General features: G+C 37.7%; 1 protein-coding gene across 14 annotated transcripts in view; it reads left to right on the top strand.

The window, feature by feature from the left end:
• Nucleotides 1–25,497, top strand: part of EMSY (EMSY transcriptional repressor, BRCA2 interacting) — an 87,679-nt gene extending 62,182 nt beyond the window's left edge. For 6 of the 14 annotated variants that reach the window (XM_053900115.1, XM_019449876.2, XM_019449875.2 and 3 more), the window contains 9 exons: nucleotides 1,512–1,685; nucleotides 3,498–3,696; nucleotides 9,860–10,024; nucleotides 11,731–11,886; nucleotides 12,938–12,979; nucleotides 15,385–15,584; nucleotides 17,471–18,034; nucleotides 19,015–19,515; nucleotides 23,446–25,497. In XM_053900115.1, the coding sequence (XP_053756090.1) occupies nucleotides 1,512–1,685; nucleotides 3,498–3,696; nucleotides 9,860–10,024; nucleotides 11,731–11,886; nucleotides 12,938–12,979; nucleotides 15,385–15,584; nucleotides 17,471–18,034; nucleotides 19,015–19,515; nucleotides 23,446–23,640 (2,196 nt within the window). In that variant the 3' untranslated portion in view covers nucleotides 23,641–25,497. The remainder of the gene's footprint in view (nucleotides 1–1,511; nucleotides 1,686–3,497; nucleotides 3,697–9,859; nucleotides 10,025–11,730; nucleotides 11,887–12,937; nucleotides 12,980–15,384; nucleotides 15,585–17,470; nucleotides 18,035–19,014; nucleotides 19,516–23,445) is intronic. The other 8 variants (XM_019449882.2, XM_019449878.2, XM_019449879.2 and 5 more) reach the window with 5 other exon arrangements.
• Nucleotides 25,498–25,784: the final 287 nt, after the last annotated feature.

A 25,784-nucleotide genomic window follows, 5' to 3' on the forward strand; every position in this document is an offset into this window, starting at 1 on the left:
CTGGATTAGAATTCAGATTTTCAGAACCCTTTTATAGTTTGTTTGGCAACTTCCTAGAATTTGATATATAAGATGGGATGCCATGTACTCTTAAGTCCTGTGGTCACAAACATTGAAGAGTTGTGTATGAATCCTAGCTGCCACATAATATCTAAGAGCAACATTTGACACAGGAAATGATAGTAAAACAAGCAGATCAGAGCATAAGACTACACATATGTATATGCTCCTCTACTCAACAGCTTGCTCACCTGGGCATGTCCACACACATACATCAGAAGAGATTTTTTTAAAAACAGCCTGCTAGTTGGTTTTGATAGGCTTTGAATGGGTCATTATAGTTGGACCAAGCCCATCAAGCTGTTTAATATATAGGCACAGCCACTTGAAAACTAGTGGCTGTTGGCAAATGAATTAGAGCTCCTCCCAAAGAAGCTGCTGTGAAGGGTGTGTGCGTATTAAAATAAGTAATAATATGATTGACAGGCACTTTATATTTTCCTTAGATTATTATAGCAGATAGTTAAACTTGTGATTTTTATAATCATATTTAGTTCTAAATTGAGTGATTACCTTTGGCCAGCTCACCTGGGTGCTTTGTTTTTATGGCTACTAAGTTGGATGGCCACACATTTAGATGATGATGACTGAAAGTTACAAACTAAAAAGGTGAACCTTTTTCCTTTCAGTTTTATGGATTTTAACTTGTAAAATTTTAATAATTTAGTAAAATCACTGTCTTTGAATTTAATTTAAGAAAGCTCAAGTATTGATTCTATAAATGACCAGAAGATGGTACTTAAGAATAAAGCAGACAAAAGTACAAAAAATGGTGAAAAGTTAATGGGCTTAAACTACCTAGTTAATAGACTAAAGTGATATTAGTAATATGCTAATAGTAAAATGTGGGAAATGCACTGTTGCTGTTTTTTTTAATTTTCCCATATAACCTCAGAAAGATTGTTAATATGTGCTAATTCCCTCTCTTGCCCATGCTTTTACACATGGACATTCTGCTATTTAGCCTTATGATTTTGTATTTGGGGAGCTTAGTTTATTTATATGTGTACGTTTAGCTACTGGTATAATGCACAGTAATTTTTTGTTACATGAGTGTTTATTTCGGGTAAATTAGAAAATGAAGATAATGTTGGGGTGAGGGAGACCTATAATCTCTATAATTATTCTTTTATAATTTCCTGACTACTCTAATGTATGTATTCTATGAATGGAATGGTGTAGTAAGTATTCCCGTGTGAGATAATTTTTAAAATTCACTCATCAGGAAATGATTAATGCCTTCTTTGGACAGAAAATTGGGCAGAGGACTTCTAGGACCATCTCAACTAAGTCTAGGATTTGTGATCACCTGGAAACATTGTACTTTGCTGTTTAATTTACATTCCTGTTCCTATCATCCTGGTAAAACCTCTCTGCGATTTTTCAGTAAAAGGACAGTTTTTATCATTGAAATACATAGAAATCTCATATATTCACTGACTTTAATTTAGGGAGAAAAGACTATTCAGACGGTACCAACAGGAGCAAAGCCAGCTATTATCACTGCTACGAGACCCATCACCAAAATGATTGTAACTCAGCCAAAAGGAATAGGTTCCACAGTTCAACCAGCAGCTAAAATCATCCCGACAAAAATTGTTTATGGGCAGCAAGGGAAAACACAGGTATGCTGTAAGATATGATGAATTTTCTTGGCTCTGGTATATTTCAAACTTCTAAAATTCCGTGTTAGAAATTTGAATGAAAAGATCAGTAATCTTTAAAAAAATAAGATTGTTAAAAGTTATGACCAAATGTGTGTAATTGTCTGTTTTCAAAATGTGTGTTTTTCTCTTCAGTACTTTTTGGGGGGTGGTGGGTATCTAAATATTTGTGCCATGTCATAAGCAAAGATTGGAGAAAAAAACTCCCTTAGAATAAAATTTGCTGAAGGTATTGTTATTTGAGAAGTAGGTGTTTGAGAGAGAGTGGTAGTTGTTTGGAATCTCTCAAAGAAAAGTATTTTTTATAAGTTAATATGGCCTTTGAAAGCACTTTATTTACTTATAAAATTTATTTTACTTGAAACCTAAATAATGAAGAAGCTAGAGAACTGCTCAATTGTCAAGCAATAGAAGATAAGGGAATTTTTCTGGAAATTTGCCTAGAAAATTGAGGCTCAGGATTTAATCTTACATTGCCAGGGTACTATTTATTTTGTGAGAATATCAAAGGAAGTAATGTCAGCTTTGGTTGAGAAATGGTATCCTAGAATTTTTGTAAAAGGTATTAATTTGCTTTTAGAATGCATTCCCTCAGAATCATAGTCAAATAGTTTGCATATCTAAACAAATAAGTTTTGTGATTAGAAATAAGTCCAAATTGCCTTTAAGTTTCAACTGTAACAATTTTCATTTGCTCCATCATCTAAGTCATAGTATAATCCATGTTTTCATTCTTGAATTCTTGAATGAGTGACTTAATAAGAGTCTGGAAAGGTTTAGAATCTTACATATGGAGAATAAAAATAATTGTGGTGAGTTAACATTTTCATTCCAGGCACCCAATTGAAGTCAACTCCTAGAGTTCAAATTTTGAAGTAGAATAGTTCAGTTTGAAATTTTTCTCCCATTTTATTTGTTTTAGTGTCTGTGGTTTTGACCTTTGCCAGGAGTTGATCTGTTGTACCGTATTGCTTCTAATGATAGTTGTGTAAGTCAGTGTTTCTCCTGAGATTTCTTCAAAGATGACTTATGTCCCAACCATATTTACTTTGCACAGGTGTCTCAATTAGGAATTTCATTTGGTTGCTAATGAAAAGAAACCTGAAGAATGGTGGTTTAAACAAACTAGGGTTTTGTTTTTATTATGTTAATAAATATTCAGGGGGTGCCTGGGTGGCTCGCTTGGTTAAGTTCCCGACTTCTGCTCAGGTCACGATTTTATGGTTCATGGGTTCGAGCCCCACATCGGGCTGTCTGCTGTCAGTACAGAGCCCAAATGATTGGGCTTCGGATCCTCTGTCCCCCTCTCTCTCTGCCCCTGCCCTGCTCGTGCGCTGTCTGTCTGTCTGCCTCTCACTCTTTCTCTCAAAAAAATAAAATAAATGTTCAGAAGGAAGAAATTCTGGACTGTTATTGTGCCATTGGGAATCTAGGCATCTGAAATCCATGGTGGGTGGCTGGCTGTCATTCTAGTGTATAGCCAACAGACTGTAAATGACTTCTGAAGTCATTATAGACAAGAAAAAACAGGGACAGAGCCTCTTGTCAGAATTATGGCTGTTGCATTCTGGCATGTACCATTTAAAATGTTGTATGTGGCTTGACTGTAATTTGTTCATAGATGGAATTAGTCTTTGATAAACAATGCTGTGCCCAAAGCATAATTAACGTACAGAATGCTGTTTCCCATGTCTGGAAAATATTAGTTCATGACTAGAAGTTTTAAATAGTGCTCTAAAATTTAAACTGGGTATATTTCTGCTTTTCTTCTAGGTTCTTATTAAACCCAAACCAGTGACATTTCAAGCCACAGTTGTTAGTGAACAAACAAGGCAGCTGGTCACAGAAACATTACAGCAAGCATCTAGGGTAGCAGAAGCTGGTAATTCATCTATTCAAGAGGGAAAGGAAGACCCACAGAGTTATACAGATAGTAGTTCCTCTTCTACAGAGTCCTCCCAAAGTTCCCAAGGTAAGATCCATTTTACTCCTGACTTATCGTAATTATTACCGACATAGTACCCTAGTTCCGAAATAGTTGCATATAGGGATTTCAAACAAACGTGTGCTTTGACTTGTGGAGTCTTTTGATTTACTTTCTTTTGTTTGATACGTAATCAGTGAGCTGAAGTTTTGTTTTTGGTAAGGCTTACTGTTATGTTCATGATGGCATGGCATGATGTTCATCCAAAGTTACCAAATAATTGGTAAACTTTAGATGATGATTTTGACAGGTAGGTATTATCAAACTGGCTAGTGCTGTGATTCTTTTTGTTTCCTTCTGGGTAAGAAGAAGTATGCAGGAAGGTAAATGTATCTTTTGAATGGTTATTGTTGAACCTTGAGAAAGAATCAGAGTGGCCAGAGGTGGGCCATGAGTGGGCTATAAATAGAGTGACCATACATTGCCGTTTGCATAGCACAAGTCCTCGTTTATATCTGTTCTAGCCTAATTATTAATAGCATGCCTTTCCACTCTCACAGGTTTCCTAATTTAGATGATACTGTATGGTTGTCCTAATTATAAGAAAGGAGCTATGAAGCCAGACTCCAGAGTAGGGAAGCTCTTCATCCTCAGTGCTATCTTAGTTATGTTGTTCATCTAGGAAGTCTCTTGAAATAAATTTTTAATCATAAGCTTTGAGACCTGCAAATCTCATACTCATGTCTATCAGTTACCTTAACTGCCCTTATTGTCAGGTGGTGGGTGTATTTATGCCTATGCTTGCTTGTATGCTCGGATGCATCTAATAAGCAAAGCTGTTTATCTTCCCCTGGTCATCGCTCTCTCACTCCATTCCCTCTCCTCACTTCCCCATTATTCTCTCAGGAGTGCTTTCTAGGTATCTTCATTTTTCTACTGCAGATTCTTCATATTATACACTTTTATTATTTTAATTCTTTAAAGGAGTCTTCCCAGATTAGTGGGAAATTCAGATTGCTTACATGGTTCATATTGCTGATTATTCCCTTAATCCATTACTTCAATTATTTGACAGTTACTTATTAGTCTATACTACATACTAAGCATTGTGCTAGGCCCTGTAAACATTGAGTAAAATATAGTTCTTGTTAAAATCTAGAGTAGGGGATTAAAAAATACACGTGCATAACTTCAGTAGTAGTTTAATAAGTTTATTAGTAACAAACAAAAATGCCGAAGGCTAAAAATTCACATTCCAGTGAGAAAAGGGTAAGAAAGCTTCACAAAAGAGATAGCATTTGAAATGGTCTTTGAAAACTCATCAATTAAAAATAAATAAAAACGTTGATTTTAACAAACTATATGGCACTCATTTTACAAAGTAGATAGTTTTCTTCAGCATGTTATCAATGATAGTAATATTTTCTGAATCAATTTACTGAGATTTAGTTTATCATTCTATACTGATTATAAATTAGTCTCTGTACTAGTCACCATGGAGTGATGCTTATTATCTATTTCATTCTATCTTTATTTCTTAATGATTTGATATTTACAGATTCCATTCTTACTTCAACACATCAGCTGCATTTCCCTCTTTTATTTTTAAGCCTCTGGTTCCTTGAATAATACTAGCCATTTTTTCCCTTGAGAAATATTTTTATAGAGAGCAGGTAAAATATTTAGCTCATGAGTTGGTGCTAAGAGGGGAACATGAACAGTAGATGTTTTTATATCCATAATCTAGGGTTCTCCTTTGAATTTGCTAGTCTTTATCTGAGGGAGCTATGAGCCAATCATTACTTCCCAAACATGCCATTTCATTAGGCAGTCTTCAGTTTTCATTCTAAGAATGGGACAAAAGTTTGGCTATTTTTGGAAGTAATTCCATCTAAGGTTTTCTGCTGTTCAGTCTGTTATTATACATGGTTTCATGTATTTTTATTTGTTCTGTATCATCACATATTTTTTCTTTTAAAAATATTCTGTAATATGGAAAAATTTCAGTTCAGAATAGGTATATCTAATATAGTTGACTATAAAGCCAGTTATTATAATCTACATTCCTCCCCCCTCCCCACCCCGCTGCTACTGTTTTTAGTGCATTCTCACAAAGACCAGGAGCTGGGAATATATATGCTATGATTTAAAGTGAAAGAAAGGGATAAAGATTTTGGTCAGTCTAAGATCATGCTGGTTTTCAAACTATACGAGGATCAAACCTAATGGAAATGTAAGCACTACATAGCAGTTCATTTTTCCTTTATATTGCTTTTGTGGTTTTTGCCCCTCCCCTGCTTTGGTAACTTTTTCTTTTAATGTAATTTCAGACTTACAAAAATGTTGTAAGAAGAGTTAAAAAGAACTGTGATTTTTTTTTTTTTTTTAAGATTTTTTTTTTAATGTTTATTTTTGAGAGAGCACGCAAGCAGGGGAGGGTCAGAAAGAGGACAGAGGATGCAAAATGGGCTCTGCACTGACACTAGGGAGGCTCATGTGGGGCTTGAACTCACGAACCGTGAGATCATGACCTGAGCCGAAGTCGGAGGCTCAACCGACTGAGCCACCCAGGCGCCCCAAGGTGCCCCAAGATTTTGTTTTAAAGTAATCTCTACACCTGACGTGGGGCTTGAACTCATGACCCCAAGATCGTGCCCCCCAGATTTTAAAAAAAGAAAGAAAAATTTAAAGATTATTTATATTTTGTTTATTTCCAGAAGGTTTTAAGGTGGATTGGGTAGAATACAAGATTATATGAAGTAAAATGAAAGAACAAGGAGAGAAAACCAAGAGTAGGGATTTAAGATGGATTTAAGGTATGAGGTAAATACGGAAATGCATCCTGTATACTATATAAAAGACATCACTTTAAAAAATGCATAAGATATCACTTTAAGGAGGTCACAAATTTGTTTCTAGGGTGATTTTTCCAGAAGCTTTATGATCTCAGTAGATTACGGTGAGGGTGGGGAATAAATCCAGGTTAGGCAAAACATACTTACTACAGAACTTTTCAGAGCCGTTATGTGCTAATATATATTGTGAAAAATGAAGAGTGATGTATATAATGTAAAACACTCCCCAACTTTTTTGACCATAGAACCTTTTGCAGAACATCTTGAGGAACTAATGTTCTCTGAAACATTTTGAGTGATGCTGTCTAGGCAGTTACGTACTGTGAAGGCCTTGGGTTTTAGGACAGTACTTCAGAGGGAAGGTATATATTATATCATAGAAGGGACATAGACATCTTAGGTTTAGTTTAGAAGGGATGATTTAGATGCGTAAGGCATCTGGGAATCATTTTATATGAGGAATGGTCAGTGGAAACAGGACATTTCTCATGGAGAAGAGAAGATGAGGATTGGGTTGGGGACATGGGGGTTGTCAGTTTTCCTGAGAACTGTGACATGGAAGAGGGAAAAGAATTGATCTTTGTGGATACGTGGACAGAAACTAGAACCACTGGGTAGACAGGAAGACCTGTTTTCCATTTCATATAAGAAAATTTTCTCATTGTCATAACTGCAGAAATGGAAGGAAACTATATTAGAAAGTAGTGAGTTCTCTGGTGTGGCAGTTTCTTTTTTTTAATGTTTTTATTTATTTTTGAGACAGAGACAGAGCATGAGCAGGGAAGGGGCAGAAAGAGAGGGAGACACAGAATCCGAAGCAGGCTCCAGGCTCTGAGCTGTCAGCACAGAGCCCAATGCGGGGCTCGAACTCACAGAGTGTGAGATCATGACCTGAGCTGAAGTCGGACGCTCAACAGACTGAGCCACCCAGGTGCCCCTGGTGTGGCAATTTCTTGATTGGTGGGGGATATGTGAAGATTTTAGTATAGGATTGGTGATAGCATTAAGTGAACTGTTAGATCCCTGCTAGCTGAGAGGTCTTACTATTCTATGAAAGTGTGTTATAGGCCTTTTATGGTAAAGTCACAGGAGGCATTCTTCCACAGAGATGCCTGATCTGCCTCTGCATATAACAGTACAGTGTGTATTTCTGGTACCTAACAGGCAGTAGATGTCCAGGAAATATTTGTTAAATGACCCATGGGGAAAGACATGTGAGGGTTAGCGGGCCACCATCCTCATAATCGAATGGTACTGTGAGATCAGGCTCTTGGTGTCTCGGTTATTGCACCCTGACCTCAGCATCAGACTCAATAGGCAGTAGATTTATCTAGTCTAAGAAGAAGCCAAGAGTAGAGAGGAAAATCACTCAAGGAATGGTTTTCACATCTAGGTTCACACACTCATTCTTTGTCTCAGCTGTTGAAGTTGCCGCAGTGATACTGTGTGATGATTGGCTCTTCTCTGGGTGTGGGCAGAAAGAGTGAACCATCTCCCCAGTCCCTCCCCACAGGATAATGTTTTGTGCGTTGATGTCTCTGACAGGTGCTCCCATGTGGAAATTTGTTTTCCTTTCTCAGTCTATTTCTACCTTATCTCTCTACAGATGCAATCCTTGCTTTCTCTTGGATTTTCAGTGAATGTTACAGTATTGGGTTGCAGTCATTCCGTGCCTGTAGGTTCTCTCACCTAGCCAAGGAATACTTACATTGCCATGAGAATTTCTTAAATTTGAGAACGTAGGTTTTATAAAAAGAATGATTCCCTAATAAAATTAGTTCTTTTAGGTGTAAGTTCTATTGTCTACTTAGAATGAGTAAAGAAAAATTGTTATGTGCATCACATGACATTTGGCATTATAGGATAGTGTCCTTCAGTCTTCTAGAATTTGGGGGGAGGGTATACCTCCCTGGTGTGGCATATATTCTACTCAGTGTTTGAGGGGCAGAGAATACAGTTTGTTAATGGTAATTAAAAATTCCAGTGCTATTGTATATTGATTTGTTTTCTTTGGGAAGCCTTTTTTCTTTTTAAGAGTCATTTTGCCTTCCCCAATCTGTTTGGACAACTTTGTGGTTTTCAAAAATATAAGGTTCAAAGAAGGTTGAACTTCTGTTGAATTTATTCTCGTTTATATGAATTTTTTTCATTCTTCTATGATGCTTTCACTGACTAATCCAATTCAAAGCAGTCTTTTTCTTTCTATATATTTGTCTTGTTTGCCCTAGTCATTTGATTTTTCCCAAGAATACAAAGCTATATGTATGTTTGTTTTAGGTCTCCTCCATTGTAATCTAAACTTGGCGGTGGGGATTGTGCCTCTATATCCTCCATAATTTTTGTCCTGTATGGTGTCCTGGACAAAGGAGTTTAGGAGCTTAATAATAGTCTAGTCCAACCTGATTATTCTGCAGATGGAAAACTCAATAATTTGTTGCTTCGTTTGATGCACATTTAGTATTTACTTGCCTACCTTTAGCATAAATATAATAAGCCTTGAATTAGGGCCTTAATTTATTTTCAAACTAACACAACATCTCAGAATTGAGAACTTTTAGGACACAGCAACAATAACATTTCTGTTGTCCTTCATAGTTTATGAGGCTCTTTTACATATATTATTTCATTATATCCTCAGAAGTCCTGTGAGGTAGATAGGTAATTTTATCATTGCCAACTTAGAAATAATGACACTAAAACCCAAGGACTCAACTTGCGAATAATAGATAGAGCTGGGGCTGTAACCTAAGACTTTGAACTCTGATGTTATACGTGTGCTATTATATCATCCTGATTCTAGATCATCTATCCATTCTTGTTATTGGCGGACAGGATTTCTTTTCTGTAGTTCAGCCATCCAAAAATAAGTAATGTTGACTGGACGCTCAGGTTGTAATACAAAACACATTTTCAGATGCATTGGGGAAAATAAAGACTCCTACAGCATTTTGTTCTTACTATACACAAACATACATCTACTTAGACAAATGCACACCTATTTATTATAGCAGTTATCACATTGAATTGTAATTTGTCTTTTTACATGTCTGTCTCCCCAACCAGATTGTGTGCTTCTTGAGCATCCTCTGAGTACTCTGTAAGCTCCTTTATATCCTCAATGCCAAATATAGACTCCTGCATATAGGTGCCCAGTTTGTTGAATCAGTGAATGAATGGATGAGTAAGTGAATACAGACATGAAAGATATGCCCTGTGGGGGCTTACAGTCTTCTTGGGGAGATAAAGCATGAAGTTTACAATAAATACAAAGATTTAAAAAAAAAAAAAAAACAAATTGTTTTTTTTAAGAGAAACTTTGTTTATAGGGTTTTTTTTTTTTAACTAATATAAAACAGATTCCCAGCCTGTAGTTCATGTAATTGCTTCCCGGCGTCAGGATTGGTCAGAACATGAGATTGCAATGGAGACTAGCCCCACCATAATTTATCAGGATGTATCCAGTGAATCACAATCAGCTACTTCAACAATCAAAGCTCTATTAGAACTCCAACAGACAACAGGTATGAATTCACATGCTCAATTGAATGAAGCATGTTTTCTCTAGAGATGGGTTGTGCTAAAATACTACCACTGTTATATTTTCTTTGTTATTATTTGAGCACATTTCCCCCCTCTGGACTGGTCTATAATCATTGCTGCAGTCTGTTTACTTGTCAGTTCAATAAGATGTGCACAGGAGTACTAAAGGATAGACTAGTTAGGGAGGGAAAAAAATGGCAGAGCCCTTTCTTTTCTGTCTCCTGCTTGAAATGGGCAATCCTGTTGCCTCTTTCACCAGAAGGGAGTAGTTTCTATCATTTCTAAGCACAAGGATAGATGTGGCATAGATGTCAGTTCCATTTGAGAAGAGTAGGAGGCAGATTGAAGGTCCCCTGCCATCCTCCTTGATATTGGTGGGGCAATTTTGTGGTCATAAAACACCATTGATGGCCCTTGCTAGCATTCTAATTGGTTTTATCTTTATATTTTCATTGTATCATTTAACCACTTGAGCTTCCATGCAAAGCTGCCCTCATTTAACAAGATCCCACTAGTATTTCTAGTTACTAAATATCTTCAATAAACTAGGCAAAACCCATGTTAGTTATTACTGACTTTTCTATTACAATCAGTCAAAGATTGTTAGAGTATTTAAGGGACCTTAGCAATGATCTCATCCAAGCCATTCATTTTATGCATAAGTAAACTGAGATCCAGAGAAGTTACCCAATTGGTTAGTGGCAGAGTTAGACTCCATGTCTTTTGATTCCTAATTCAGTGTCCTCTCTACTTGTGGGGTGACTGTGGTATTATTTTGGTTTGGTTTTGCTTTCTTTGTTTAAATGATTATCTTGATTTTGTCACTTTATATGCTTCGTGGGAATAATCTGAATGATCACTCAGTGGACTTAATTACTGGTAACTAACTATTTGTTGTAACATCCACCTTACACTAGCCAAAGAATATGAGCACTTAGTATCTTTGGTTAATCTTTCTATTGGTGTTACTTTTGGCCTTAGGCCTTTCCTTAGTTTCTTGTTTTTGACATACTCAGCCATTTCCATTAATGTCTCACAGAGGGTGAAAACCGAGTAAGTAGATTTTATAGAAAAAATGACAAGATAGAAAGTAAATTTATCCATGGAACCCATTCTTGATCCCAGACCACTCCATAAAACATTTTTGTAGGAACAGAGAGGTCATTTTTTCCTAACACTGAAGATTTTTGTTCTTTAACAGTCATTGAATACTTGGTAACATTTCTTTGGGGATTATCTTAAATTTTTAATAGATCAAATTAAACTAGTCATTGTATTGTCTGTTCTGGGTAGGTATGATCTAGAGCAAATCATGCTGTATACTGCCTATTCACCCTTTGTTTTCAGGTTGGTAAACTCCAGAATACCAGGAACTACCTTGAAGAAGGGTAAAGGAAATGTTCTAAAAGGAGTGTGTACAAGGGAAACCGATTTTTTAGCCTAGTCATAATGGGGGATTTTAGTCTGATTGCATATGTCCTTCTTGCTAGGCTGCTGGTAATGGTTGCATAAGTTGTGCCCATACAACCATATAGAGCAGTCTGCTTTTTTCATTTCAATTCACTGTCTCCTTAGTCACCGCCAGTCGTGGCACCCCAGAGGTCTGGCTCGTTATTCCCATGGACAACTCTGGTTTTGATACTTGTTTGTAACAAAAGTTAACTTTTCCCCTGCCTTTTCTATGCAGTAAAGGAAAAATTGGAATCTAAACCAAGACAACCCACTATTGACTTGAGTCAGATGGCAGTGCCTATTCAGATGACCCAGGAAAAGAGACATTCTCCTGAGAGTCCATCCATTGCTGTGGTAGAGTCAGAACTAGTTGCTGAATACATCACTACTGGTAGGTGTCCTCTTAAAAAGTAGTATTAAGGTAGGAGAGCTACCTTTCTGGATTTGATGGGATGGTTGTTTGGGGGAGAATATAGTTTTTATATTTCTAGATCTTTTTCCAGTTTGCTCTGAAAGCAAATTTTCATTGTCCTTGGGACTTAACCCTGTCTTTAATGACTAGGGAAGAAAACCAATCAGTTGTTACAAACTGGCAGCTAATAAAAAATTGCAAGTTGGCCATAAATAACGTCTGTGAATACAGGGTGACAGTTGTAGAGAGAGGATAAAATCCCTTTTACAGAAGAATAAATATTTTGATGCATCTAAATTTTTTAGTTTTGGTGGAGGGGAGAGGGGAGGGGAGATGGGTCAAGGGAGAAAGGAGGTATAAAATCCAATACCTTTTTTGATGTAAAGAAAAAAAATGTGGGAAACTTTAAGTCCCTGTAAATACTTAGGAGTTCTGGTGGAAGGCAAATTAGGCATTTGTTTCAAATGTGGTCTGGCAGCAAAACACTAATGAGAGTTTTGGATGGCATAGATAGAAAAGTGGAACAGGAAGGATAATAGATTCTTTCTCTCGTGTTCTGGCGAGACCACACCTGGAATACTGCCTTCTGTTTTGGACACTTCGTTACCTTGAGATTTGAAATAGTTCAGAGAATAGTAATGCGAATAATTAGGGGTTAGGAGAAATGACTTACAAGGCAATATATAAAGAATGCCTGTCTTGAGTTTTCTTAAGCAGTAATTAAAAGAGAACATAAAGTTACAGATACTTAAAGGATGTAAATATTACCAAAGCAGAAGAGGGACTGTATGGTATCATTTTTGGAGATATTTTTAAGACTAATGGGTTAAAATTGCCAAAAGGGAAAAGCCAGTTAAAGACTGTGGAAAGCCATCTAGCATCTTTCTTCAGAGATATTTAGCAAAAAGCTAAATAAAGCAGAGGACAGTATGTTGGGGAAATCAGTATTAACTTCTGGGGATAGACTAGATTATCAGTTGGTAAATAGAAGAAAAGACCTATGATTTCTTCCCTTACTTATCCTTTTCAGAACGCACTGATGAGGGGACAGAGGTTGCTTTTCCCCTTCTAGGTAAGTGGTGTGCATCCATTTGTAGCATAACTGAAGGTAAAATATTGTTGTTTTGGGGGGAACCAGTTAAATGGATGCGCTCTACTCTGATCTGGTAGAGGAAAGGTAAGCTCCGCTCAGTGAAAAGGAGACTTTCCTTTTGCAGGACAGTGGGATCCTTTCTCAGAAGTGAGCAGTTTGACATTGGAAAAAATAAAAGTTGTTTACAGAAATAAATGACTGTTTTATCCTGTTCTTATGGCCCAGTTAAGGTCAATTCAGCTGTTTTCTGAATGTTCACTCTGTGACCTCCTTCCATGATCTTCTCCCCATCATATCCTCAGCCACATTAAGCATTTTCTTTGACTTCGAACCCAGCTCCCTAGCCCTGACCTCTTGTATTATCCGGGAGTGGGTATTAGTCTTCTCTGACGTTTCTGCATGCTGGGGAATTACTGTGAAGAGATTTGTAGTATCTTGAGTGAGGATTATTTTTAAATGATTTTAGTTGATCGTCTGTTAAATCCATTTCATTTCTTAATAAGATTCTAATGTCATAATTATGAAGATGGGTATGGACAGCAGAAATGTTCCATATAATCTGATAATTTCATGAGAAATTATCTTTATTTATTATTCTTTCAAGTGTCATTCATTTCTGATGATGCTTCCATCAGTAAAAAACTTTATGAATTTGCTTGTTCAATTTTAATATTATGTGATTTGTTTTTCTCCTACTCAGTCACATGATAAATGATTTCAGCAGTAGTTGTTTTAATGTCAACACTGACACCCTTTTTTTCCGTTTGGTTGAGCACATACGGAAGATTTGGTTAACTCATATAATTTAAAATGTACATATAAAGCATACTGTGAAACGCAGTAAGATACTGCATTACATTTTTACCGGTGATGCTGCCTGGAATCTCTTATATCACATGTAGGCGTGTGTATAAGCAACAGTAGAAAAACTGTGTTTGAGAATATAGATAGAATGAGTTAAAAAATAAATAAAGCTTATTTATATTTCACTGGGTAGTTTTAGTTCTGTACTCATAAGACCTAAGTAGCACTTTGACATTGATTTCTGTAGTGATCATCTTACCCTTGGACATTCCACTATGATTTTTCTAAACCTGGAACCACTTGAATATGGAGCTACTTGAAATTGCAGATCAAGATATATGAGCACTGGAATCATGGGTTATTGAGAGGATTTTTATATTCTCAAAAACCTTAGCTAATTTTACAGATTTATTGTACTCTGTTCTTGTTTCAGAAAGTTTGTTTCCCAGTAACCATAAGCATTTCTAAAGCTCTGTAGACTAAGAGGTGGTGAATGTTTTACTGTTTAAAAAGTTGAAGTTGAGGCTGGTAAAAGATGATGGATTGGCACCAATGTCGATGTATCATTTTACATCTATCTATCAATATAAACATAAGTATATAGTTTACCCCACTTGCCCTATGTACCAGAGAAGGACCTTTGTACCTTTGTAAGAGAATAAGAAATGGGGTTGTTTTCCTTACTGAATTCTCACCCGTTTATGTCACATGAGCTAAATTGCAGAAGATGAAAGAAGAGCGATTTTTCTGTTCTTTTGTTAACTTTATATTGTGATAGTTAACATTTAATACTTAATAATTTAATTAAATTTATATTTTAATACTTAACATTTTCAGCTTGTTACTTCATTTGATCCTCTTCTAGGTAGAAAAAATTTATTATCCCATTAAACAAACAAAAGCAAAACCTCTGAGTTTTAGAGGTTAATGGAATTTTGTTTTGTTTTTTTAGAGGTTCATAGAATTTGAGTGACCTCTTCAAGTTCGCATAGCTGTTTGGTGGCAGAGTGGGACAGAATCCAGGTGTGACTCTTGGTCCGGTTCTTTCTGCAGTATCATTTTGACCTCTCATATCTTTAGGAACTGTAAGGCTGCAAGACAGTGTCTACTTCATGTAAAAGAACGAATGTTTCTGGGTTTTGTATTGCATTTGGAACTGGGACCAAGAAATTAAAATACCATCTTAGTAACTTAAGTATTATCTTAGTATCCTTAAAGATACTAGTCTGGGATTTGATTCCAGAAATTCATCATTGTTTTTGTTACCTTAATGGGGTGAAGGTTCTTGGAGAAAGTAAGTGCGGTTCACAGGAGGATGTAACTTTAAGGGGTTTGTTCCTCCTTTGTGATGACAGTTTTCAAAGTGCTTCCACATTTCTCATCTCATCCTTATAATAGCTCTGTTATTCCCATTTTACAGATGAGAACACAGAGTCTCAGAGAAGATAAGTGACTTTCTCAGAGTCACACAGCTCATAGATGGGCAGACTCTGGTCTTCTGCCTCCTAGTTCACAGTACCACACTTTCTCTCTGTGACGCAATCTCACAGACATTTGTTTAAAATGACTACTGGTTACAGATGCTGTGGTGATTTCTGGAGAAATATCATCACCTCCTCTATTTTCAGTCAGCCATCGCTCCCAGCCCCAACAGCCCTCCCAGCCCCAGCGGACCCTGCTCCAGCATGTGGCTCAGTCACAGACCGCAACACAGACTTCGGTGGTGGTGAAGTCCATCCCGGCATCTTCCCCTGGAGCGATCACCCACATTATGCAGCAGGTTGTATCTCTTCTTTCTCTCCCTACCTTCTGTAACTGCTCCTTTTTGAAATAAGGTTTAGTTTCATCTATTGTAAGAAAGGAAATAACTGAATTGAAGAAGAGTATTTGTGTCGTTCTTTCATCTGTGAGGACTGAGGAGAGGGAATGAATTGAGAGTCTCAACACTGGAAAGTAATTAAGAAACAATATTCTTGGATCTTCTGCAAACTTGGAACATTTCAAAAGGGTGGCACTTTCTAGATGAATCTGTGACTTCAAAAGTGGCCACTGTTTCTATATATTTATTGTTACAGAAGAATTTATCATGTAGGTGAGATTTTTGTAAATGAAATAGAAGTTGGCTTCTTTAGCTGTTTGTTGCTTGGGTTTTTGCTTTTATGATGAATTCTCATGGGGAAACATTACAAATAAGTAGGTATAAATATCTGACTTTTATTATATGTGACCAGTTAAATAGGAGGAAGAGACCCAATGGGAAGGGGAAAGAGTTAATATAAAACAGAAAGTCTGGTACCAAGGGTAATGGGGATAAGCTAATTTTATGTCAGCTACTGTGCTTTGAGCTTTAAATACATTCATTTGTTTAAATCTCACTGTGATCCAGTAAGGTGGGTATATTATCCCTCTTACAAATGAGGAAACTCTGTTCACAGAAGTTAAGTAAAAATAAGTAACTTACTCTGGGTGGCAGAGCTAGGATTTAAACCCAAAGCATCCTGCCTCTATACAAAGTGATTATCATAGATACCAGATTTAAGCGTGACGTATCATTAGTTGTCACATAAATCACCATCAGTTTGACTGGTAGCAGTTGATCCTAATTGTAAGCAAATTAACCTGAAAGGCAATAAAGAAATTGTTGAATTAAAAACCTGTATGTGCAAGGTCGTTCTGAGATAAGGGAGGGTTTCAGTGGAACCTCAAAAAGTTTTAAAGTTTAGAATGAAGGAATAACGTGACGAGGAAGTGGGAAGGATGAGGTTGGGGTGGATTTTGTGTCACTGAGGGAAGCCAGGTGGCCAGAGGTTTAAGTGGGTACCAGATCTCAGCCTGGAGTCTAGCCCTCACCTGGCCAGTCCTGACATTGACCTTTTTCAAGGCACCCAGAGAGGTCAAACAGACTGGCCCTCACCATGTCGCTCAAGATCAATACCTCCTCCCCTCGCTGTTAAAACTGACACGGGAGAGTCTCCTTTTCCGCTGACAGGAGTGCTCTTGTCCCTCCCCGGTCTCCTTCCCTCCTGGCAGCCGAGCCTCTGGGAAACTGTTGCCTGCTGGGCCCGGAATATGACCAAAGGGGCGAGGAGGACTAGTACAGAGGGTGGTTCACACGGGTTTGGTGAAGCCCGATGAACCGTTTTCACTCTGACCGGAGAGGCCCTCTGTGGGGACCCGGACGGGCGTGTCCCTCAGACAGCGACTCTGACTTACTGGACAGCATGGCCAAAGTGGGCTTCTCTGAACTTTGACTTTTCTCTGGACACCTCATACCTGGGTGGCTGTGTTCTTTCTTTGGGTGGCTCAGTATCGCTGATGACCAGGCTAGACAGCTGTGTCCTGAGTGAGGGAGCCTGTTCTTTTTCTGTGTTGGGCTGTGCTTGCAGGGTAACCTTATTCCTCTTACCTATAAATTCTGGGTCCACTTTTCTTATAGAAAAGAGTAGACCAGTTGTTGCAGTACTTAATTTCTAAGAGTTGAAATTACAAGATTCTCAATTTAAAGCCCCCTTTAGATTTAGAAAACTTGAGGTCTCATGGTCTTTTTAAGCTCTTTCTTCTGAAAATTTTTGAATGAATCTCATAACCAAGTCTTTTCCAGTTTGAGGAAAATGTAGCAATGTAGGTGCCTTTACTTTATTCTTACTTTGTGCCTTTTTTACTCAGGCATTAAGCAGTCACACTGCTTTTACCAAACACAGCGAGGAACTTGGAACTGAGGAGGGCGAGGTTGAAGAGATGGACACTTTAGACCCTCAGACAGGTCTGTTTTACCGATCTGCCCTGACTCAGTCACAGTCAGCTAAGCAGCAGAAACTTAGCCAGCCCCAGCTGGAACAGACTCAGCTGCAAGTGAAAACTCTGCAGTGCTTCCAGACTAAACAGAAGCAGACCATCCACCTGCAGGCAGACCAGCTCCAGCACAAACTCCCGCAAATGCCCCAGCTTTCCATCAGGCATCAGAAACTCACCCCTCTCCAGCAAGAACAAGCACAGCCCAAGCCAGATGTACAGCACACACAGCATCCCATGGTGGCCAAAGACAGGCAGCTTCCTACCTTAATGGCACAGCCCCCGCAAACTGTAGTACAGGTGCTTGCAGTGAAAACCACGCAGCAGCTCCCTAAACTGCAGCAGGCTCCGAACCAACCAAAAATCTACGTGCAACCCCAAACCCCCCAGAGCCAAATGCCGCTCCCAGCCTCATCAGAGAAACAGCCGGCAAGCCAGGTAACGGAATATTGGTAGCATGCAAAGTTAAGCTTCTCTGTTGATGGAAAAAATGAGAACATTACGATCCTATCGTGATTAGCAGTGCTTTCTCCTGGCAAGAGGAAACTCAAAAGCCTCATTTATGCTGGTATTACTTTACCCCATCAGAAGGTTGACATTAGGGAAGAAATGCACGCATTAATATAGGAAGGACAAATAAAGCGTAGCACTCAGAACTTGATTTTCTAGGCAGTTTTTAAATGAAATCACTTCAGCATTGATCAGCAGCACGTAGAAGCGAGATCCCTAAATTATTTGTATTTTTTTAGGTACAAAATTTTTTTTTCCTATGCTCGTAAACTCTTTTATCTGTGGTAGTAATGCTAAGTAAACTACACAGTCTTTTAAGGAGCTTCATTGAACATCTTCCTTTGCAGTTTACATCATCACTCTCTAGTTAATAAATTTATCTTCTAGATTTATCTTCTAGATTGCAGAGGAATTATCTGTATATTCGAAAGAAAAATTATATTAGGGAAAACCAGTGGCTTTAGAGTAATGTATATATGTGTGTATATATTATAAATACATGTATAGAGAATATATTTGTAAGATGTCTTTGAAGCAAAAAAAGTCAAAAAACCCTGCTTTTTATTTTTAAAAGCTGAAGATGATACAAATAATTTGAGAATGGGTTGAAGGTATACTATATGGGGATATAAATCCCAAAGGGAAGCAAGGCTGCTGCGACTTTTTTTTCCTTTATGTTATGAACCTTGGCTGGCTTGACAGAGGTTCTTTCAACCCCTTCTCTTTCCCTAGGTTTCTTAAAAATAACCAGATACTTTCCCATCCAGCCCTTGTATTAAAACACCAAGCTTCAAAACGTCCTCCTAGTATACCGCACAAATGTTTCTTTTGCCATATTATCTGGGGTGTTTGATAGGTTTTCTCAAAGAGATGTAGCTGTAACACACACAACCCCAATTTGTTTTCAGGTGGAGCAGCCAATTATAACCCAAGGATCCTCTGTTACAAAGATAACTTTTGAGGGGCGCCAGCCTCCCACAGTTACAAAGATAACTGGTGGCAGTTCTGTGCCTAAGCTGACATCACCAGTTACAAGCATATCTCCCATTCAGGCTTCTGAGAAGACAGCTGTGTCAGACATTTTGAAAATGTCTTTGATGGAAGCTCAGATTGATACAAATGTAGAGCATATGGTAGTGGATCCCCCAAAGAAGGCTCTTGCCACTAGTATGCTCACTGGTGAAGCAGGATCATTACCCTCCACCCACGTGGTGGTGGCAGGGATGGCGAATTCCACTCCCCAGCAACAGAAATGTAGAGAGTCCTGTTCAAGTCCATCTGCTGTTGGCCCTCCCTTAACGACAAGGAAAATCGATGCACCAGGAGTGCCTACAACAGGCCAGTTCATGCGTATTCAGAATGTAGGCCAAAAGAAAGCTGAAGAGAGCCCAGCAGAAATTATCATCCAGGTAAGAATTGGAAGGAACATGAGAAACATTGGGCATCTTGGGGGTTGTGGGTTTGGCATGTTTGGGAATGTCACAGGAAGAGTCAAGCCAAGGTGGCAAAAGACAAAGTGATTATTTTTGAGATGGCATTTGACAAATTTGGTTTAATACCTATTACAAATATAAAAATTTATATTTTCTGGTAGAGAATCCTAGAAAATCGGTGGATGTTATCACGGCACACCTTAGAGACAATCAAGAGCCCTAAGCCCATATGTCAGCTTGGTTATTATAGATTCAAAACATACTTGCCAGTGTTAACTCAGTAAAGTCAGCCCAGAAAATCAGCAACTTGATGGGGTCAAACTTTGGGCTCCCCGGTCTTTGCTCAAAAACTCCTGAGATATAACTGGATTGTATTTTATCTCAAGTTAATTTTAGGGATCCTTTTCTTTGAAAAACACACTTCTTTATCTTGATACAGATTTATGGTTTTCAGGACAATAAAACTTTAATTAACTGCAGTATCTGGAGAAACATGTTGTAAGAAAATGTTTCTGTATGATTTAATTTTATATTTAAGTTGGGATTAGCCATAAAGTTTTGCTTTTTTATTTCAATCATTGTTACTGAGAAATCTTGTTATGGTTACTGTCCTGCCTTGGTAAGTGAATGTAATGAATTATGCATTGGCAATAGGTCTTCCTATGCCTCACATTCCCTTCATTCTAAAACTCATCTGTCATCATGCATAATAGATCAAGACTGAAGAATTATTGAGTCCAGACTAGCCCTTAGAAGTTGTGTTTTACTTCCTTTTCTCTTTGTTAGGGTATCGGGTTGTTTTCTTGCCATAAATTCACTGTTGTGTGACTTGGAAGTTTCTGTGGCAAACTTTCCCTTTGCCGTGATGCCAGGCTATGAGAGAATGCAAACCGACCAATATTCATCCAAATATGATATAAATATAGGGGGGAAATGCTTAAAGGCAAAAAGAACTGGCCGTTGAATTATTAAATGATTTGTTCCTCCTGTAAAAATCGTTGTTAGTGAATTAAGTAATTCTTTTTTTTTTTTTTTAAGTTTATTTATTTATTTTGAGGGGGTGGGGAGGGGCAGAAAGAAAGGGAGAGACAGAATCCCAAGCAGGCTCTATGCTGTCAGCGTGGAGCCTGACTCGGGGCTGCATCTCAAGAACCATGAGATCATGACCTGGGCTGAAATCAAGAGTCAGACACTTCGCTCGCTGAGCCACCCAGGCACACCTTAAGGAATTCTTGACAAAGGATTTGTTGTTTTTTTTTCCCCTGAAGAAGTTAGAGTGTGGTGGAAAAGGAAGGAGTTCCTAGCTTCCCCACTCACTGTTTAACTTTGGGCAGGGCTGCTTAACCCTGCTGTGCCTCAGTTTCCTCATCAGTAAAACGGAAATAAGGAATGCCTATTCTACATCACTGATGGAAGGATTACACCAAAGTGAGATGAAGCGCCTAGCACAGTACCTGGCTCTTAGTGATTGCCCCATACATGGTAGTTATTTATTACTATTTCTGCTAAAATTTTCTGTGGCTCCTGAGGGTTTAAATTAGAATACTCACTAAGTCGGAAATTATTTGGGATTGCTTATTTGGAAATGATTTTCTGCACTTTATGAACACGGCTAAAAATATACTTCATGTATCAAGGATGGTACCTAATGAGTAGGCTCTCTGCAGAATATGCCAACTAACTTTTAGCATATACCATGTGCTAGGTAGCTATGTCAGAGAGAAGGGGACAGTGGTATAGTGGTTAAGAATCAAGCTTTTGGAGTCAAAAATACCTGGATTTGAATCTCACCTTTGCTCCCCCTTACCAGCATTGTGGTTTGGAGTCAACCTCTGTATTTCAATTTCATTGCCTATGAAATGGAAACAATATCAATTACCTCACAAGGTTGTTTTGAGGATCAAGTGGGAAAATGTATATAATGCAGCTTGTTAAGTGTCTGCTATAGAGGAATACTCCGTAAAGATAGCTCCTGTTACTATAATCATCATTAATATATTGTTAGACTATTTTCAGATCTTACTAATTATACTTAGCTTTGACCTGAAGTATTGATTTTACTGTTTCGGTAAAATAGTACGGGGATGAATGAAAGAAGTCTGCAGAAGTGCTTTGATCCCTTGAAAACTGTTTTATAAAAATTCAACATGTTTAATAATAAGTGCTTTGAGTGAAAAGCATTGTTCTTTGTAGACATGTAATCTGTATTTCATTCATTTGTTCATTCATTCATTCATTCATGCCACATGTATTATTTAACCTCTGTGTTCTAGGCACTGTGCTAGGTGCAGAGACTAGAGGAGTAAATAAGATGAATGTATCTTCTGTTCTGAAGGAGTCTGAATGTGTGGAATTAATAGAATTTTAGAATCTTGAGGATCTTTAGAGTGTATCTTCTCTATCTCCTTTTACACGAGGTTAAACTAAAACTCAGTGAGGTGAAGTGACTTATTCAGAGGTCCACAGCAAGTCTGAACCAAAGCTGAACTAAAATCCAGGTTTCCTGACCCCCCTGGGACTTGAACACAAGGGTCGGCTATATGGGACAGAGTGAGGAAAAACAAATAACACAAAACTCCACTATCCTAGATTCAGTGCCTTGACATCTTGCAATATTTTCTTGACAATGTTAAAATTAAATTTACATCCCCCCTCAAAAGAAGATTGTTTTGGTCAGGTATATTTTTCAAATGATGATATTCAATTTTGCTCTGGGACTTTTAATGTTAAAGATAGGTTATTCATTTGGCAAATGTTTATTGAGCATCTAATGCATGACAGCCCTGTTCAGAGCTCTGGGCATCTAACAATGTAAAAAGATAATCAAGATATGTGCTCTGATACATATTCTCATGGAGTTTACGTTCTAAAAGTGAGAAGAAAGATTAACAAACACAGTAAATGCAATGAAGAAAAATTAACAATGTAATAGAGGGGGGGTGGGACCTACCCAGTGATCTGGTTGCATGGTCATAGAAGGAAGGCTTCTCAAAGCCTTTTACCCTAAGCATTGGAGCTAAGATGCAGATGAGAAGATGGAACCAGCCATGGAGAGACTTGGAAGAAAAGTACTCCAGGAAGAGGGGAAGAGCTAGTGGGAAGGCCCAGGGTACAAGTGAGTTTGGCATATGCCTGGAGCCACAATCAGAAGTTTGATATTATATAGCAAGTACGACAGGAAACGATTGTAGAACTTTAAGCAGGGGTATGATATAAACAGGTAGACCTTTTAAAAAAGTAATAAAGTTGAGAAAGAAGAACCTAACAAGGCAATATGGCCATAATATGTGTTTGTCTACTGGTGTTTTTATTGTTTAAAAGACAGTATTGTCCTCTCTCATTTTCAAGAAAGTATTACTATGTGACCCAGATAAATAACTTCCTTTTGAACTAGTAGAGGGTTACCGAAGGTTTTAAAATTTTTTGTGGTGTCAGCAAATTAATTCTTCATCTTGCAGATAATAATGAGTGAAATCTGACTACATTTACATTTAAAATTTGCTTAATGGTCGAGTGAAAATGTCCTTTAATGTCTGTCTCTTGAATTAGGCACAGACTTCAGCCTCCTTTACTAGAACTGGTGCCATCAAGAAGTGGAAAGATCACTTTAAATTGTACAAAACTTGGATTTGAATCCTGGCACTTTAACCTTGACCAACTGTGTGACCTCAATTAAGTCACTTACCCTCTTAGTTTCCTCATTTGTAAATGGGAATACTATTTTCCTTATAGTGTTCTTGAAGGAATTTAGTAGAATATTGTATGTGAGAGCACCCAGCACAGTGCCTGATGTGAAGTAGTTGTCCAGTAAATGTCAGTTTCCTCTTATCCTTCCTTAGTGATGTTGGGGACATCCTTCTGGTTCTTTTTCTTACCGTAAAGCCTCTCTCCTGTCTTCTCTTCCAGGCCATTCCCCAGTATGCTATTCCTTGTCACTCTAGTTCCAACGTGGTTGTAGAGCCCAGTGGGCTTCTTGAGCTCAACAACTTCACTAGCCAGCAGTTGGATGACGATGAGACGGCAATGGAGCAAGACATAGACAGTAGCACAGAAGATGGAACCGAGCCCAGCCCCTCTCAGAGTTCTGCTGAACGGTCCTAAGTGTTTTGGACACAGGAGTGCACTTTAAAACCTACTTGGTTACCAAGTGTCCAGGGAAGCCCTTGATTTTTGATGTCTAAAGAGAGCACTTTGCCCATGCTTAGGCTGTGGACCCCAAAATAGCAGTGTTTCAACGAAACTCCTGCAGGAGCAGCGTTTTAAAACAAGATAAAACTCACAGGGGAATGTACTTTTAAAAAAAAAAAGGAAAGAAAAAAAAAAAAAAAAAACGAAAGATGCACATCTACAGTGACGTGTAAGACCTGATATTTCTCTGTTGGACCACGGCTGATGGAAAAGTTTGTCGTGCAGTGGAAAGAGACTTTTCCTGTGAATGTTCCTCAACTGGTTTCTACTGAGCAAAACACCATCAGAAAAGGAGAATGTGAATAGTTCATATTTTGAAACGGTGTGTCAGGAACAGGTTTTTTAAAAAATCTTGTATGTTTTTGCAAATCCCTGGAAGTGTTGAATTGATTAACATTTTACATTTGCTCAGTTTATAGTTTATAAAATAACTAGAAAAATACTGGCATTAAAGAATCCTTGTTTAGATGGTGGAAATCAGATCCCTAACCAGTGGGAAAGTGCTTTTTGGATGGCTTGTACATTCTCACCAATTGTATGCTAATTTATTGTGTCGTTGTTCCTTTGTGCTCAAGGCAGCACACTTGCCTTCTATTTATTTAAATGTAAACATTTCAAAGCAGGCCGTATTCTTTCTGACAGATTTCCTGTAAACCAGGATTGCCTGCCCTTTCCACCTCCCACTCTGCCCAGCACCTTTAAGAAAACTTAAAGAGAAATTAAGAGAAAATGTTTCATTGTGAAGGAGAGGAAAAGAAACATTTTCTGGCCCAAAGGAAGCTTTTGTTCAGTTATGTTCAGGAGAAATTATTCATACGATGCTATCTTAACACTGAAATTGCACATCCATGTTGGACTGAGACTTTGAAAATAACTTTTACATAGTTTCGTTTAACCCCCCCTTGAAATGTATAAAAATTCATTTACAGTTTTAAATGTAATGTTTTTAAGCATTCTGCCTTTTAGGACACAGTTTGTTTAAGCAATATGTTTGGGTCTTGTGATCACTGTCTGTCACAAGTAGAGCAAGGGGTAAGAGGGTGGGGAGGGTAACAGTTTTGACAAGTTGTGGCAAAGGAAGCAATTCTTTTTGTTTTTAAAAAAATGTAAATAGAGAAGTTTTTAACGGTTTTATATAGATTTCACTATAAATAAGCATTTTAAGACTGACAAATGTTGAACTGTACATACATATATCAGCATAACTGCCCAATTTTTTGGTGCTGAAGTACTGTAAGTAGAATTCATCAACAGACTCCTAATTTTTGCATCTATATCTAGGAAAAAAAACTGTGATACTGTAGTTAATAAATTCCCACTAGAGTGACACTGAAGATTTAAACACAAGCATTCATAAGATGCACTGATCTCTGGTAGTTGTCATTATTTCTCCTAAGCGGTAACGACTTACCCATAGATGGAGCTGTTGGATTTTATTTTCTTGTACAAATTCATGTTTAAAAGACTTGTGATTGTTTCTAGTTAAGTAATTTTTTTAACCTCTCCAGTCATAGGCTTCTTTGAAAATATGATTACACTATGAACTCTCACCAAAAAGATACACATGCCAACATACCTGTTAGATTTTGCATACAATTTTAGGGGTTCATGGGCCCCTAAGCCTATCCATGTATTCAAGGTTAAGCCCTCTGTTATGGTCAGTCCATTACTTACAGATGTAAGTTTTTATAAAATAAAATATCTTTTAAATATTCATGGATCAGGTAACAGGAGCAAACTTGAATAAAGTTATTATGTTCTACTTCTACATATTCTGGCAGCATAGCATACCTGTTTCCCTTTGAGAATTTAGCCTTAATATGTTTCAGCAACTGGCATAGCAGATAAAACGTCCACAGTCTATACTTAACAAAAAAAAAAAACACAAATTATCAAGTGAGGGATTTAACTTTTTTTTCTTTAAAAGGGATTAGTTTAAAGGAGAGCATGAATTCTTCTGTTTATTCAGCAAATATTAATTAAGCATCTACTGTGTGTCAGGTGCTGTTCTAAGCACCAGGGATCCCATAGTAAATAAACAGAAAATCCTACCCTTA

This window comes from Panthera pardus, unplaced genomic scaffold (assembly GCF_024362965.1).
Source record: "Panthera pardus isolate Hobbes unplaced genomic scaffold, ASM2436296v1 HiC_scaffold_12, whole genome shotgun sequence".
Classification (NCBI taxonomy): Eukaryota; Metazoa; Chordata; class Mammalia; order Carnivora; family Felidae; genus Panthera; species Panthera pardus.